The sequence below is a fragment of the Camelina sativa genome, chromosome 17 (genome assembly GCF_000633955.1).
Source record: "Camelina sativa cultivar DH55 chromosome 17, Cs, whole genome shotgun sequence".
Taxonomy (NCBI): domain Eukaryota; kingdom Viridiplantae; phylum Streptophyta; class Magnoliopsida; order Brassicales; family Brassicaceae; genus Camelina; species Camelina sativa.
Genome location: NC_025701.1, coordinates 54,091 through 69,816, shown reverse-complemented (window position 1 = coordinate 69,816; position 15,726 = coordinate 54,091). Strand labels below are relative to the sequence as shown.

The window sequence follows — 15,726 nt, the reverse complement described above, 5'->3', positions numbered from 1 at the left end:
TTTTTTTTTTTTTTTTTTTTTTTTTTTTTTTTTTTTTTTTTTTTTTTTTTTTCTATTTATAATGATGGTGGTTTGAGGAGGCTTTGAGAATGATGCATGTCGGTCAATTAGTTAATTCCTGAAAATAAGATGGTTGTGGGCCGAGTAAATATGAATGGGCTTATTTTTATGAAGCCCAAAAAGAAAACTATAAAAAAAAAATAAGGGGATTGTAATGTTTGCTTCTCCGTCTTCGTCTTTTCGCATTCAATTAATTCAACATCGTCGTCGACCTCTGAACGCCAAAAGAAGGCACTCTCCCCCGTCGATAAATCTCCGGTGAGCTCTCTGCTCTCAATTTTCCCCGTTTTCAATTTTCATTCCTAATCAATATTTGTGTTTGGATAGAGAAACCTAGTTCGATTTCACTTCGTCGGCTGTTTTACGGTACCGGAAAATTTAGAAGAGTGTTTTATCTTCTACTACTAGTTGAATTTAAAACTGTTTTCTTGAATAATGCTTATTCGATGTTTGTACTCCCATCCCTTCTTACAGCGATTTGTTTTCCCAACTAATTTTGTTAATTTGAATTTTTGTTTTCGTTGGGTTTTAAAACAGAGAGTTGTCTTGAATGATGAAGAAGGGTACAATTTTCTCGGAAAAAGATAAGAGGAGCCACCAGAGTTCGCTTTGATTTCTAACTTCCTAAACAATAGCGCGGCTAGATTGTTATTGTTTTAGTATATAAGTGTATACTTTGGAACGCTATATTATGAATCAGTTAATTTCTAACTTTCTCATTACGAATTTACAATGTTTTTTTTTCTTATGAGAAAATTATTTTGTCAGTGACTCAATTCTTAATTAAACTATCATCTACGAAGAAGGAAAGTGCGGGAGAGAAGGAATACATTATCTCTTCGATTTCCTATTTTGCTTAATTGTGAATCCTCCTTTTTCCTTTTCTTACTTGATCTCTCCTAACGGTTAGCTCATAGTTTCCACTTTCCACTTTCCACTTTCCACTAATCTTTAGTCACCTCGAAGACACTAGATTCTTCGATTAATGGTGCTGAGTCGATTGCAGGGTAAAAAGGGTTTTTTATTGATAACCGGTTTGAATTCCGGTTCAGTCCGGTTAACCAAGCTTCCTCCTGATTTGAGGAAAACAGAAAACAAAGATGATTTCGGATTTGAACCCTCGTTCCGTGGTAGCTATCACCAACTCTATACCGCCACACTAAACTAACATCATGTCCAAATTTCGTCTAAAGAACTTTCTATATAATAGTTACAACATGTAGGTTCCAAGGTCTGCACAGGATTTGTAATTACTATACTTTGAATAGATTGTGGCTAACCGTTTTGTTAGTTTAGGATTTCAAATTTGGTTCGCAAAATATTTTCTTTTACCTTTCGATCTATTCACGGTTGTAAAATTCATGTAAAACTCAGGAAAAAAAAAATTATAAAACATAAATACTAATACAAAAAAAAAAATACCAATTTCGATAGTATATTATTGGGTTTTAGATGATAATCTTAATTTTATACATTTCACGGTATTAAAAGTTGATGCCTTGAGATTATCTCATTAAGATTATGATTACTAACATCCATCACACTAGTATAACTCCAGCCATAGTTAAAAATACACACACAACCAAACGCCAAACGCCAATAAAAAAATATATGTATAGAGACATTAGTATCTCAGATATCATATTCACTATATTCTAATATTTTTTTGTTATATCTGTAGTATATATATATAATGTATACTAGGTACTAACCCGCGGAGAACCGCGGGTTGAACTTTTTTTTAATAAAAATTTGTAATAGTTTATTTTATTATTATGTTATTTATAATAGTTTGTGATTAAAAATTTGGTTTGCTTATATTATGATTTTTGTATTTTAAAACATTTGCATGTAATGAATAAAATTGTTTAAACCTTTGTCAATAACATAATCTTTACTAACATGTAAAAAATATCAACTAAATATAGCTAGTAAAAGTTCTGAAAAACCTTTTTAAAAACAACATTCATTGTTTTTTTCTATGGCTTCCTTTTCTTGTCTATAATAATTTTAACCAGTGGTGAAATTTTTTTTTGATAAAATTTGTAGCTGTATATTTTATTTGATTTGGTTTTAAAATCTTACCTGTTAATTTACGAATTAGTTTTGATTCTAATAGTTTTTTTTTACTTTTCTACAATTTATTTTATTTGATATGTCCCCATTTTCATTTTTAATTAATTATATTTATTTATTTACTTAATTAATCTTAATTATTTTTTTAATGACAATTGAATGTAATTTTTACACATTTTAAGGTTAGTTTCATATTTGTATTTCCCAATTAATATAGTAGGATAAAATTTGTAGTTGTAGATTTTATTCGATTAGATTTTTAAATCTTAGCAGTTGATTTTTTTAATACGGATTAGTTTTGATTCTCATAGTTTTTTTTTTTACTTTTCTGCAATTTATTTTATTTAATGTATCCTCCATTTTTGTTTTTTAATTAATTTTATTTATTTAATTAATTAATTAATTTTAATTAAGTTTTTCTAATGGCAACTGAATGTAATTTTTTACACATTTAAGGTTAGTTTCATATTTGTACTTCTCAATTAATATAGTAGGATATTTTTTTAATAGAAATTAGAGTTTTAATTCCATTTTTGACAGATTTCTAAAACTGATTTTATTTATTTAATTTTTAATACTCCATTCTTATTGTAAAATTGTTTAATATACGAATATCATAGAACTTTAAAAAAAAAATTTATTAATAAATTATGCATTTGCTCGAAGGATTTGTTATATTCAACTAGTCATGATATTTTTGGATCAAGTTGATCATAGGCCATAGATTAAGGCTCAAAATCCCAAATTAAATACAAACTCGATTATTTTTTCTCTTTTTTTTGGGTGGAATTAAAAAACAAACTCTGATTTGTAGAAAATCCTAAATTTTTAAATTACTAAAACCCCTAAATTTCAACTACTGTATCTACTCACAATTGATCACATCTGAATTCTGTTATATATATAGATCCATAAATGATAAAATAATTAGTTTTTAATCACCATTATTTTAATTATTATTAAAATATTTCTTCCTCCAGTAAAGATAGTTTTTTAAATTCGCCGCTCAATGAAATTAACTAATCAAATAATCGAAGAAGCATTAAACAGAGTTAGGTGAGAAGATGCTTAGGGTTGTTGACAAACAAAACTCTCAACCCCACAATCATCGGCATGAGTCCCACTCTTTATATCTCGAAATGATCGTAACTCTAAACTCCCTTTTTTTAATAATCTTTTCACAAATTATCTAATCACGAAAAATAAGGAATAGTACTAGTCACAACTTACAACTAATTAAATAATCATTTCGTCTATAAGTCGCTGTTATCCTAGGCTACGTTACGTCCTCGGTTATCCTAAGATCGTTGTCATTGTAACTCATACTATTTGATTATTTTATAAAATATTTTTTTGTTTGCTTGTAAATATCACTAATAATGAAAGTTGAGGCTTTGCAAAAAGAAAACCTACAGATAAATAACATTAATGGAGTATATGATAACACCTTCTAATACTTATTATAATTGTTGTCTTTTAACTGTTTAACTCTTTCAGTCTTCAGATGACGCTTACCATAAATAGTATTTTGTATAAAATACTGATATGTACCCTACAAAGGTAAATGCATTTTGAAAATGCTTATAAATACAGTAACACCAAGATACATGCTTTTGATCAAGTATATAGTTGTAAAAATGCATGTAATTTATTTTGGAGTTTTGACTATTAATGTACGGCCAGACCATTGTAGATATCAATGATGCATGTACATATCTATTAGTCACACAAAAAGATAATTACATATATCAAAAAAAAATATAGTTACAGTATCGAAAAAAACTTAAAAAAAGTAAATTAAGCATATCGATCGGTCACACAAAAAGATCCTAATTAAGAATGAACAAAACTACCCAGATTATTTTTTGTTGACAAGTCCATTATTACCGGCCAAGATCAAGTACTTATCTCTTCTCGTGAGGTTGGTGCACTCGAACCCCAACGCATTCCCTATCGTATGCTGCACGTGATTAGCCACCTCGAACTTAGATTTTCCATTATCAGGTTCTCGACACGTGGACGAGTGGCCACCAGAGATAGGGTCAAGCAATTGAACGGTGTAGGAAGGGAAAGGATTCAGAAGGAAGAAAATGGGATCAAAGGCCTTAAGACCACTAGCCGTCGTGCCATAAAAGAAACTCACATGCGAGTCAATAGCAACCGGTACGATGACGTCACTAACCTCGGAGAAAAGTGGACTAAACCGAAGCAAGTAAGGCTCTCTACACGTAGTCCCTTCCGGACAAACCACGAGATCTCCTTGGCTCAACAATCTCTCCATGACTTGACCATCCGTGACTCGGTCACGAGTCATTCTAACGGTCTTGATCGGAGCTAGAAGCTCAGATAATCTACTTAGGCTATAAGTAACGGCTTTGATGTTTTTCTTTCTTAGAGCGAATGAAATGTAAAGTGGGTCTAGTAACGTTCTATGGTTACACACAAAGAGACAACCTTTGTCTCGGTTGGAAGAAACTAGGCCGTTGTGGTTGCTGACGGTGAGAGTTAGGTGGATACCGCAAAATGCCAGAAAAGGATTGGCTACAGAGTAAGGCAGATTTAGGCCGACGACGATTCTTGCAGCGGCTAAGACGGCGGCGAATGGGGCCCACAAGAATAGTATGAGTGTGTTTAAAGGTGTTGGCTTGATGGCTAAGCGACCATCGTGGAAGATCAGTGGTTTAGGGTATTGATCTCGTGGTAAACTTTCCCAACTTTTCTTATCTGAATTTCTGACAAAGTAAATCTCCTGCTTATGAAAAAAAGATAAAAAGGATTAGAGAAGATCAATATATATCAGTTGAAGTGGACCTATCGAAATTATAAAATGAAATAAAACTACTTATTAAATAATTTATGGTATGGATTATATTTATACAAGTCATAGTCTATGCATGGTTTGCTATTAATTGCATCAGAACTTAATATTTCATTTCTAAATTTTCAAAATAGCATTTACTTGCTATAATAGTTTTATTTGTGACATATTGTACTAGATTACAACAATTCATAGTCAATGGTTTTGGAATTAATTGCATCAGTATTACTTTTTTCCAAACAAATCAATGCATCTTTCTATTGGTTCAAATAAAGAGCCACATTTAAAACCAAAGAAATTATATATTGGGGACTTATATATAAATTTACTATCGAGTATATAAAACGTAGACTTTTTTTTTGTTTTTGACGATATAGTATATAAAACGTAGACTAAAAAAAAAAAAACTTCAAACTATTTAATTTACTATCGAGATTCCATGTGCCGGAAATTTTCTGTAGTTTTTTCTGTAAACAGAAAAGTAACATAAGGATTTGTCTCTATTTGTCGTCCAGAAAAATACAGTTACGTCTTTTGATAAGAGTAAGACCATCACAATTGTTGGGTCCAAAACCTCTATTAGAATAACCAACTAGAGCACTTTAGATTATTTAGTTATTTATATGACTCAAAAATATAATAATTTACCTGGCAAAATTGAGAGAGTAAAGATCTGTGACTTGACGAGTGAAAGGAAGTGATGCCAATAACATGACCACTACTTACTCTCTCTTCTTGAACCAATTTATCAAAAGCAAGCTCACGTTTCTGCTTAGCTTCCATGATGCCTAAGTAGTAACCACCGGCAATTTTCATCTCTCTCCCGACCACAACTTCAATCTCCAAGTTATCTTTCAAGAACCCATCGATCATAACTTGTGGCAAATCACTCACACCAATTCTCTTTCCCCCTCTTTTTAGAACCTCGAACATCTCGAATCCAACATCTTCTAGAAAATACTTGGGCAAAACTGATTTTCCGGCTCGGAAGCTTTCCTTTTTAACTCCGAAGAAGCTCAACATCACCATCGTCTTCAAGCCCATCTCGTAGCTCATCAAGCATATAAATGGATAAAGAATGAAGAGGAAAAGTGACCTTATCACCCCTCCGGCTTCAAAAGCTACGACCATGAAGTAAGGGAACAAGGAGTTTGATTTGAGTAGAGCTCCTTCGACGTTAAAGACCAAGGTGTGAGGTGATAAGTCGTGAGCTTGGTGGAGGCCGTGAGAAGGGCATTTTTGGTATTTTTGTTTAGGGTTACGATGACACCAACGACGGAGAATGAAAAACCGGTACAAGAAGATGACAAGACCTCGAAGAGTCGAGATCTTATTATTACCGGACATGGTTTTTGATTCTTTTGACCTCTCTTTTTCTCTGATTACTATATTATATAGATGCTGCTGGTTTCTAGACTCTGCATGTTGAGGGAAACGGAAGTGCCCTGACATATATATAACGAGACCATGGCGTAAATACCCTTGGAACGAGATTAATATTTACGAGGAGTGCCACTGATGATGGTTCATATATAATTCTTCTTTCCCGTACAGCTTGCATGATTACAATTAATGATCTGAATGTTTGAAATCTGAAAAGTACGCTTACGCGTTGATATTTTGTTTGGTTCGATCTATTCTACTAGTACTAGCTAACATGAGTGCGTCTCTCGCAAAGTAGCAAATATGTGACGACTAAAGGCATATATAGTTCATTTAATGTCGGCTTCTTTTTTTCTCCTTTTGAATCTCTTTGTCACACGGATGAAGAAAGGGCCTAACAGATATTATACGTATGACGTACGTGGATATAAGAATATGACTATTCGATTTCATGTTTTGTGAATAAACTAACATTAATTCTCAATCATACAAGTCTTTTTGTAGTAGACTTTTGGTCTTTGTACGTTTAGTTTCCAATAACTCGGCTGCTGAACGATAGTGATAGAGCCACTTGATTAACGTCATTCATCATTTGAAAAAATTGTATTTCCTATTTTTTATTTAATGAAAGCCCTTTAAAAAAAAAATTAAAGATAAAGTTATATATGATATATATACAGTCCAATGTTGACTAGATTTTACTGCCAGAGATCCGTTTAATGTTGCGAATTGGTCTCTTCAATTTGTTATTTTTAATAAAATAATAATAAAAAATCCACGTTAATTTATCCGAACTTTCGAATTACACAAAGTTTTGTTATTAGAAATACTTTTCATTACTTTTAGTGGTTTGCGACAAAGAAGACATGTCTAAATAAAATGTAGAAAATATGTATTAATCATATGAATCAATGTTAGTATGGAAATTTTCAAACATGATGTGCGACGTAAACCTAATTTATACTATATGCACGCTCCAAAATAAGCATAACCAAGGAAGCGACTAGATGTATAATATATATGTTCACAACTTCACATTAATGTTTCGGTCTTGATGACAAAATAAATGTTAATCCTTTCAAACTTGAAGACGATCAGTTCTCCGATTGGGGTTTACTTTTCTTCTGTTTGTTTTATTGAGTCGCAATAGATTTTGGACCGAGACTCAAACTAATTTATAAATTTTGTTGAGATTTGAGAAAATGAAATGAAGGTTTGATTTCTGTTATCATAGAGTATTCTACAATAGTAAATGGAATTGGAAGCGTAACAGTGAGGTAGTTAGTAATTCTAATTGATTAAGTCTAACCTTGACTTACTTTCTTTTGTGGGCTAAATTGTAAATCAAGAAATACACGATGCAAAACTTTAAATATAGCTATATGAGCAATGAAAATGCTACTGGGTCTATCTAATTGTTATTCCAAGTGGTGCGGTGTTGTCCGTGACCATTGCCCGTGGGACGTGCATCTCCCTCGTTATAATTTTACTATTTTTTTTTGGTTTTAATATACAAATGATAAGTTACTTATTTTAGAAACTTTTAGTCAAATACGCAAATTGTCAATTCTTTTTCGTGTACATAAGTATATCCATCCAATATCACAATCAAGACTCTTGTCACCGTAGCATCTATATTAAGAATATCAACTATACAAACGACATATTGCGTGTTAACACTTAGCAGACAAACCAGCCATGAAATTCGGTTTCTCATCAAAAAAAAATACTCGTATACTACTATACGAATAGAGTAATAATGGCTTTTACATATAGAATTTATTCACGTGTAGGTTTTGAAAATTGAAATGTAGATATTGTTGTAGACCATAAACGTTGCAGAATCCAATTGGCATGCAAGTCATTTTCAGAATTTTTCGAACTGAACAAAAATATACTACTCCCTCTGTCTCATGAAAATTAATGTTTTGAGACTTTCACACATATTAAGAAAATTTTTAGTTTTTATTTGTTAATTAATTTATAATTACTTTTTGGTAGAGAGAGAAAATATAAACCAATAACAATTCAAAAATTTTAATATTTTAAATGATTACTTCTTGAAGCTTGCAAAACATCAATCTTTGTGGGACAAAAATATATCTCAAAATATCAATCTTTGTGAGACAGAGAGAGTAGTATTTTACATATTTGCTAAGTTCAATTACAAGTTTTTCCATCATGTTTCCTTCATTAAATACCCCAATCACGTAATTACTACGATACTCACAATTACTTTTCTTTTCAAAATAATTGAATAAACTGACCCGGTTAGTGAAAGTGATGATTCATCATCATTGTTCGAAACGGAGTCGTTTTACATATTCTATATTTAGCCTATACAAAAGGTGACCAGGGAAAGAACAAAACTTGAACAAAAAGAGTTTGACGACAGTTTGAGGCAAAGACCAGACAGAGAACTCATCTAGTAACTAACGTCTCTCGAGACTTCTTCTTCCGCACCCGATATTCGCTTCCTCGTATACCTGAAGTTAAACAGGTTCGAATCAGAGGATGAAGATTGTTCATATTAGCAGTTGTTTTTAGAGAGTGACTTCTTTAATTCAACAATGAGACTGAATTATATAGAAGAAATTGTTGTTGTTCTTCTTCTTCTTACCTGAATGAGGTGGTCGGGCTGGGATCGGTTTGCTCAACGGGAGGAAATTCATTGGAGAACTGAACTGATATCAATTGGTTGGTAGGTGAAACAATAGGTGCAGGTGATTTGTCTGAACTCAAACTCGAATTTCCAGGGAAGAAGCCTGCAACACCAAAATAAGAGTTGTTTCTAAGACATTTTTGGTCTTCCATGTGGATTAACACAGAACATACTCTGTTTATCCAAGTAAACAAAGCTAATGTTCACAAAGAGACTAAAAAAAGTACCTTGGAAGACTAGAAAGGCGAAGAAGAGAACCGTTACTATCATCGAGAAAATGTTAATGCACTGAGATGATGATGACGATGAAGACTTGGCTGCTTTCATTTTTTTAAGGGAACTTTTCATCCGTTCAATCCTTGCCCGCTTTCTCATAGCAAGCTCTGCTATTTCCCTCATGAACTTATGGTCACTTGCACTCAAGGAAGGGCCTTTTGGCGGTCTCGGAGGCTTTGAAGCTTTTCTAGACTTCTTAAACTTTCCAATATCGCATTTGTTCTCTGAAAGATCCATACTTTGACTGCTTTTGCCTACCTTGTTTTCGTCTCCCATTAACGGATAGATCAGATCATCAGCAATGTTTTCAGATGCAGCGAAATTCACCCGTTCAGTCCAGACCCCATTGCCTGAAACAGTAGCTGATGTGGATTCTTGTGTAACAACATCAGATCGACCAGCTTCAATGTCTACTTCAAGATCTTGCTCTCCTGAAAACATGTGATCCATCCTACACTAATTGTCTTCTCAGCTGCCAACTTAAAAGCCTACAACAACCTTATCTGACTTTCGAAACTCGCAACTTCCTTAATCGTCCTAGAAACGAGAGATTATTAAGCATACCAAATTACCAATCACCCTTCAAACACACAAAAGAGTAATGAAGCCAAATTGATACAGAGTAATGCTAATATTGGTTCACCTAAAACCCTAACTCGGAAGACAAAAGTAACTGATTTTGCTTAACCCACCGTTGAATCAATCACACGAACACTCTTTTATATAGGAATTCAGAACTGATAGATTGACTCTATACATTCGATTTCCCAAATCATCTAACAAGAAGACAGAGCAAAAACAAAGAGGTGATTCAAAAACAGTGACTCTCAGAGACAATGCAGCACCAATTTCTCGAAGAAAAGACCTATGCTAAATCAAAAGATTACAGACTTAAGAAAGAGGCAACTCTGCAATAAACCCAAAAAATACACAAATCACAGAAAGAAAGAAAGAAAAAATCAAATCTTTCGGTGAGAGTGTCAAAACCCACTAAAATAAATTTACAAAAGAGAAGAATTTGCGGATGTGCGACACTGGAACTGGAAGTACTCACCTCAAATTAGGGTTCTTCAGCAGGGTGAAATTTGTTGTTCTTCTTCTTCTTCTTTGTTGCGTATCCGAGATGATCTTTTTGTGTTGAGTATATAAACAAAACAGAAAAGCTAAAAGAATGTTTTGTTTTTTTGGATTTTGTTATGTCGCCGAACGGATTGACAAAGAAACGTTGCGACTAGATACAGACGTGCCAGCTTGTTTACCGAATCTCTCTCTAATTTACGCCGTTTGTTTGTTTGTTTTTTTTTTCTTTTTCTGTTTCCTTTTTATACAAAAAAAAAATTCAGATTCGCTTTAAAAACTTGTATCACAATTTGGATAAAATCGATTTTTCAAATATTCATTGTCCAATTGTAGAAGATAATTGGATAATTATTACTTTGTTATCATATTTGTAAGATACTAAAACTGTTATTTTCCTTTCTATAGTTATTTTTAATTTTAACCAGTATTTGTTTCTTTAAAATGTGTATCTCTTGTAAATAGGAATTTTTTTTTTCTTTAAAAAAGAAATATTTTCCAAACTTAGTTGCTGGCACACTGGCACTAACAAATAACAAGTCATGGACCACACCACAGTTACCAAATAAAATTTATTTTCTCTTTTGTCAATTGTCGGTTATTGGATTTGGATAAACAAATATATTTTATTGGTTGACAATATTTTTTTTTAAAGTTGTTATTTTATTTTTAATAAGTACAATAGAACCTCTATAAATTAATAATCTCTATCAATACTCACATATATACATTATATATTTATACTCACATATATACATTATATATGTGACTCAGTCAATGACTCCGACTTTAAAAATCGTTTGAGCAGTAATATATGGCTGTGGCCTGTGAGGCTGTGACTGATATTATAAGCTTCTTTTTCGTATAACATGATGTATTAGAATGAGAATACGTAAGCATATTAGATATTATTAGTATATATTGTTAGATGATTTGAGTGCGTTGAAATCGTTGCAAAACGTAAATGAAATCAACGAGTCTTGCAAATAGATGTTTATAGTTTTCTTGGATGCATGATCGATTATATACGTGCCAAGAAAATGTTATTGGGCTTTTTGCTTATCTATATTTAGTCTACATATTATGAGCATAAACCTATGCGATAGATATTAGGAAGCCCGGCCGTATGTGGAATAAGACAATAACTGATAGCATGCCATGCTCATGAATTATTCTTACCATTTTATATCATTTGTTACAACCTAAAATTATCGTACAGACGGGAGAATCATCAAAAGTTTCATGTAGGGTTTGTCTTAGAAACATGTTTAACAAATAATTAATATTTGAGTAGAGACGCAAAAATTAAGACATAACCATGAAACCTACATATAGATCATATATATAAATATATAATGTATATATGTGAGTATAAATATATAATGTATATATGTGAGTATAAATATATAATGTATATATGTGAGTATAAATTAGCGAATCTCTCTAATTTACGCCGTTGTTTTTTTTTTTTTTTTTTCTGTTTCCTTTTTATACAAAAAAAACTCAGATTCGCTTAAAAAACTTGTATCACAATTGGATAAAATCGATTTCTCAAATATTCACTGTCCAATTGTAGAAGATAATTGGATAATTAATACTTTGTTATCATATTGGAAATATGTTAAAACTGTTATTTTCCTTTCTAAAGCTATTTTAAATTCTAACCAGTATTTGTTTCTTAAAATGTGTATATCTTGTAAATATGATTTTTTTTCCTTTTGAAAAATAATTATTTTCCAAACTTAGTTGCTGGCACTAACAAATAACAACAAGTAATGGACCACACCACAGTTACCAAATAAATTTATTTTTTCTTTGTCAATAGTCGGTTATTGGATTTGGATAAACAAATCTATTTTATTGGTTGACAATCATTTTTTTTAAGTTGTAATTCTATTTTGATAAGTATGTAGAACACCAAAAATAAATATAATTCTTTCCAAGTATAAAATAACCACAATGATTCTAATTCTCTTTTTTTTTTTTTGAACAAACCACAATGATTCTAATTCAGGTTACAAAATGATGCACAAGATTTGTAATTAATATTTTGGATCTATGGTGGCTTGTTATTTTTGTGATCAGTTTATTCTCTTTCTTTAAGATCAATGAGCTAAATTGTACCATATCTAATTATCATTTTTATCTGATTCTTCCTTTATTCTCTCATACCAACGAACTCTAGATATTAAGGATGATACCGAATCTCCAGAATCTAAATACAATGATTCTGAATCCTTTAGGCAGCAATGTAAGTTTTTTTTTTGATTTTTTTGTTTAATTAGTTCATAGTATGATTGATTTTTCCTTATTCTCCTAATTTTTGTTCTGAATCCTTTAGGCAACAATTATCAAAATTCTCCTTATTTTGGTAAATTTCAGTTTGGTGGATTTTTGCCATGGGATTATGAAGGTTGAAACTGGCTGATTCTACTGATGTTAAATTACAAAATAACAATTATAATTGGATATTTTTTCTTTTTACAATTGGATAATTATTACTACTTTTTATCAGATTTGCAAGATATTGACCACACCACATTTAATTTTATTTTCTATTTGGCAGTAGTCCATTACTGGATTTAGATAAACAAATACATTATTGGTTGACAATATTTTTGAATAAAAGTTATAATTTTATTTTGATGGAACACTAAAAAAATATATAATCCTTCCATTAAATCTTTCCATGTGTATGTATGTATTCTGAAACAAGAAGCTTTGAACTTGAAACGACACATAAGTTTTTTAAACACATTGTTCAAATAACAACAAAACATTGTTCAAATAACAACAATCATTACCAAATTACTACATGTTAGTTAATTAAAGGACAAACTGTTTCAAGCAAGGCTTGGATCTCCTCGCTTACTTCGATCTGGTGTCGAGACAATCTCTCTCGCATATCAGGACAAGTTTTCTCTGCTGCTACATAAGTCTTTATAAGAAAGGTCGCAGTTTCAGAGTCAAGAGGTCTCCACTTCGACAAAATCCTGCAGAATTCTTCTGCTCCTTGAACATCTTTAGCTTTCTCAAAGTGAAGATAAAACAAGCTGACCAGCTCTGAGCTCCAGCTCCACTCTTCTTTGTTCTCTGCTGCGGAATCAGAAACCGCTGCTCCCAAATGCTTCATAGCCAAATCCGCTTTACCCTTCTCCAACAGATGGATCATCAGAAGCTGTCTCGATTTGGAGAAAGGTCCTTTAGACTTTTTCATGGCACCATCAAGAATCTTCTCTGCTTCTTCATACATATTCACTTTTAGATACGTGTTAATCGCGATATTAGCCAGCCTCATATCGTAAGCCCAGCATTTTGATTCCCACTCTGTGAAAATCTTCTTAATCCCATCAATGTCGCCGAGTTTACTCATTGCTTGTAACATGACAAGGTAGCTCAAGTTGTTTACCTCAGGGCGTGCCTTGTTCAGCGATTCCCAAACTCTATAAACCTCAGGAGCTTTCGAGATTCCAGCGTACAAACTAATGAGAAAATGGTAGGAATCACGGTTGTTAGGATTCATCTTCTCCTCCATAGATTTCAGCGCAGATTCAGCCTTCTCGTAAAGACCAGCTTTAGTGTAGATTGCAGCCAGGTTAGAGAAAGTATTCCAAGTGGTTTTAGCTTCACTGTCTTTGCCCATTTCATCTATAACCTTCTCTAATCCATCCAAGTCATTCAAACTACCACAGCTCTGCATCCATATAGAGTAAGTGACACCAGAAGGAGATATATCCCTCTGTTTCATCGCATCAACCAACACAGGTACCTTCTCAGGTTGACCTAAGCGCATGTACATAGACATCGAGTTGTTGAACGGTAACGAATTGTTAACAAACTTGAGCTCATCCATTTTCTCAAAATGAGCTTTCGCTTTCTCTTCTTCAAGTTCCACACAGTAACAGTTCATGAGCGCCCCATAAGTCGACTGATGGATCTTTACAGAAGTATCTAAGTTGTTTAAGTAGTTCTCAGCTGCTTCTAAGCCTTTAGTCTTTCCAATTAGATCCAAACGAATCGCATGATCAGAGACAGATAATGTCATCTTCCTCTTCTCCATCCAATCAAAGATCTGAAATTTTTATCATTAACAAACGACTCACAAACATAAAAATGTCATCTTTAAGCTTCATCCGTTCGAAACAATCGAGTACATCCCTAATCAAAACCCTAAAACTAGTGAAATTACAAAACTTTAGAATCTAAAAACGTAACTAGGAAAAGGGGGAAACAAGAAACAGACCTCAAGAGCGTGTTGATGTCGACGGAACTTGCGAAGGTCCTTAGCGCAGCGAAAGAGATCGTCTTTTCTGACAGTAATACCCTCCATGATGAACTGATTTAACGTATCTGCCACTGACCCTCCCGTCACATTAAGCTTCGATAGTTTCTTGTAGAGCTCTCGCTGCCTTGACGCTGCCGTCGGAGCAGGAACAGAGGCTTCGACGCCATTTGCCGCCGCCGGAGCAAAAGAGGAGGCTTCGGTGCCAGAAGAAGACGCCGGAGAAACGGCCGTTGAACAGAATCTCTTGCCGATGCGAGAACCAGAAGCAATCAGATTACGGAAATTCATTGTTGTTAAAAATCAAAATCTATTTCTTCTCGAAACGACAAAACCTATCGAGGACGCACGGGGGAGTGACGATGGTAGGGTTTAAGGCATTAAGTATATGTCGTTTAACGAACTCGAAACGGCGTGTAGTTTACAGTTGTTGTCGTTTTTTTGTTTTTACTACTTATAAAACAATAGTTTAACTTTGTTTAATTAGTCTCTCTTAACTAGGATTATTTTAAATCACGTACATTACTTAACTCTGTAGACACTAATGACATGAGATGAATAAATCCATAGTACAATGAATTGCGATTTTTTTAGAAAGATTGTAAATATTTTTGTTTGATACTTTATTTGTAACCATTTTATCTTCTTCGAAATATGAGATTTTTTCTTAGAAGTTTTATACATGAATGTAGAGTAACCTGAACACACTTACACACATAAAAATGGGAAAACTGGTTGATCAGGGAAAGATATATAGGAACATAATTCTAGTTTATATATTTTCCAATGAGAAATCAGAAAAGGAAAAAAAAGAACGAGTTTATTGACTAGAACATTAATTTCTGTTAAGCACAGGTTGCTTGCATATTTTCTAATTTTGTTTATCTTTGCTATATAATCAAAAAGCTTTTTTTTTTTTTGTCTTGGCTCTTCAAAAATCAGAAAAGAACATACAAATATGTTGTTTATATATTACCGATTAGTTAGCCGCCGAACGAGAAATTTTTTTGTAGATTCTACATAAATAAAAAATACTGATGCGACTTTGAAAACTCGTTCATCCAGAACAAAAGAGAGAAGAAAAATTTCCAT

At 32.6% G+C, this 15,726-nt stretch overlaps 3 protein-coding genes and 1 long non-coding RNA gene across 4 annotated transcripts; 1 reads left to right on the top strand and 3 right to left on the bottom strand.

The window, feature by feature from the left end:
• LOC104754210 lies at window positions 233-786 on the top strand. Its single transcript, XR_762087.1, has 2 exons — window positions 233-318; window positions 598-786. It is a non-coding gene; the product is annotated as an uncharacterized LOC104754210 (long non-coding RNA).
• On the bottom strand, window positions 3,831-6,389 carry LOC104754209 (probable glycerol-3-phosphate acyltransferase 2). Its single transcript, XM_010476350.2, has 2 exons — window positions 5,603-6,389; window positions 3,831-4,885 (listed from the first exon to the last, which is right to left on the bottom strand). The coding sequence occupies exons 1-2, from the start codon at window positions 6,299-6,301 to the stop codon at window positions 3,995-3,997; spliced, it is 1,590 nt and encodes a 529-aa protein (XP_010474652.1). The 5' UTR covers window positions 6,302-6,389; the 3' UTR covers window positions 3,831-3,994.
• Window positions 8,570-10,547, bottom strand: LOC104754208. Its single transcript, XM_010476349.2, has 4 exons — window positions 10,330-10,547; window positions 9,227-9,812; window positions 8,958-9,102; window positions 8,570-8,823 (listed from the first exon to the last, which is right to left on the bottom strand). Exons 2-4 carry the CDS (start codon window positions 9,723-9,725, stop codon window positions 8,763-8,765), a joined length of 705 nt encoding a protein of 234 aa, XP_010474651.1. The 5' UTR covers window positions 9,726-9,812; window positions 10,330-10,547; the 3' UTR covers window positions 8,570-8,762.
• On the bottom strand, window positions 13,015-14,976 carry LOC104754207 (pentatricopeptide repeat-containing protein At1g02370, mitochondrial-like). Its single transcript, XM_010476348.2, has 2 exons — window positions 14,596-14,976; window positions 13,015-14,424 (listed from the first exon to the last, which is right to left on the bottom strand). The coding sequence occupies exons 1-2, from the start codon at window positions 14,923-14,925 to the stop codon at window positions 13,171-13,173; spliced, it is 1,584 nt and encodes a 527-aa protein (XP_010474650.1). The 5' UTR covers window positions 14,926-14,976; the 3' UTR covers window positions 13,015-13,170.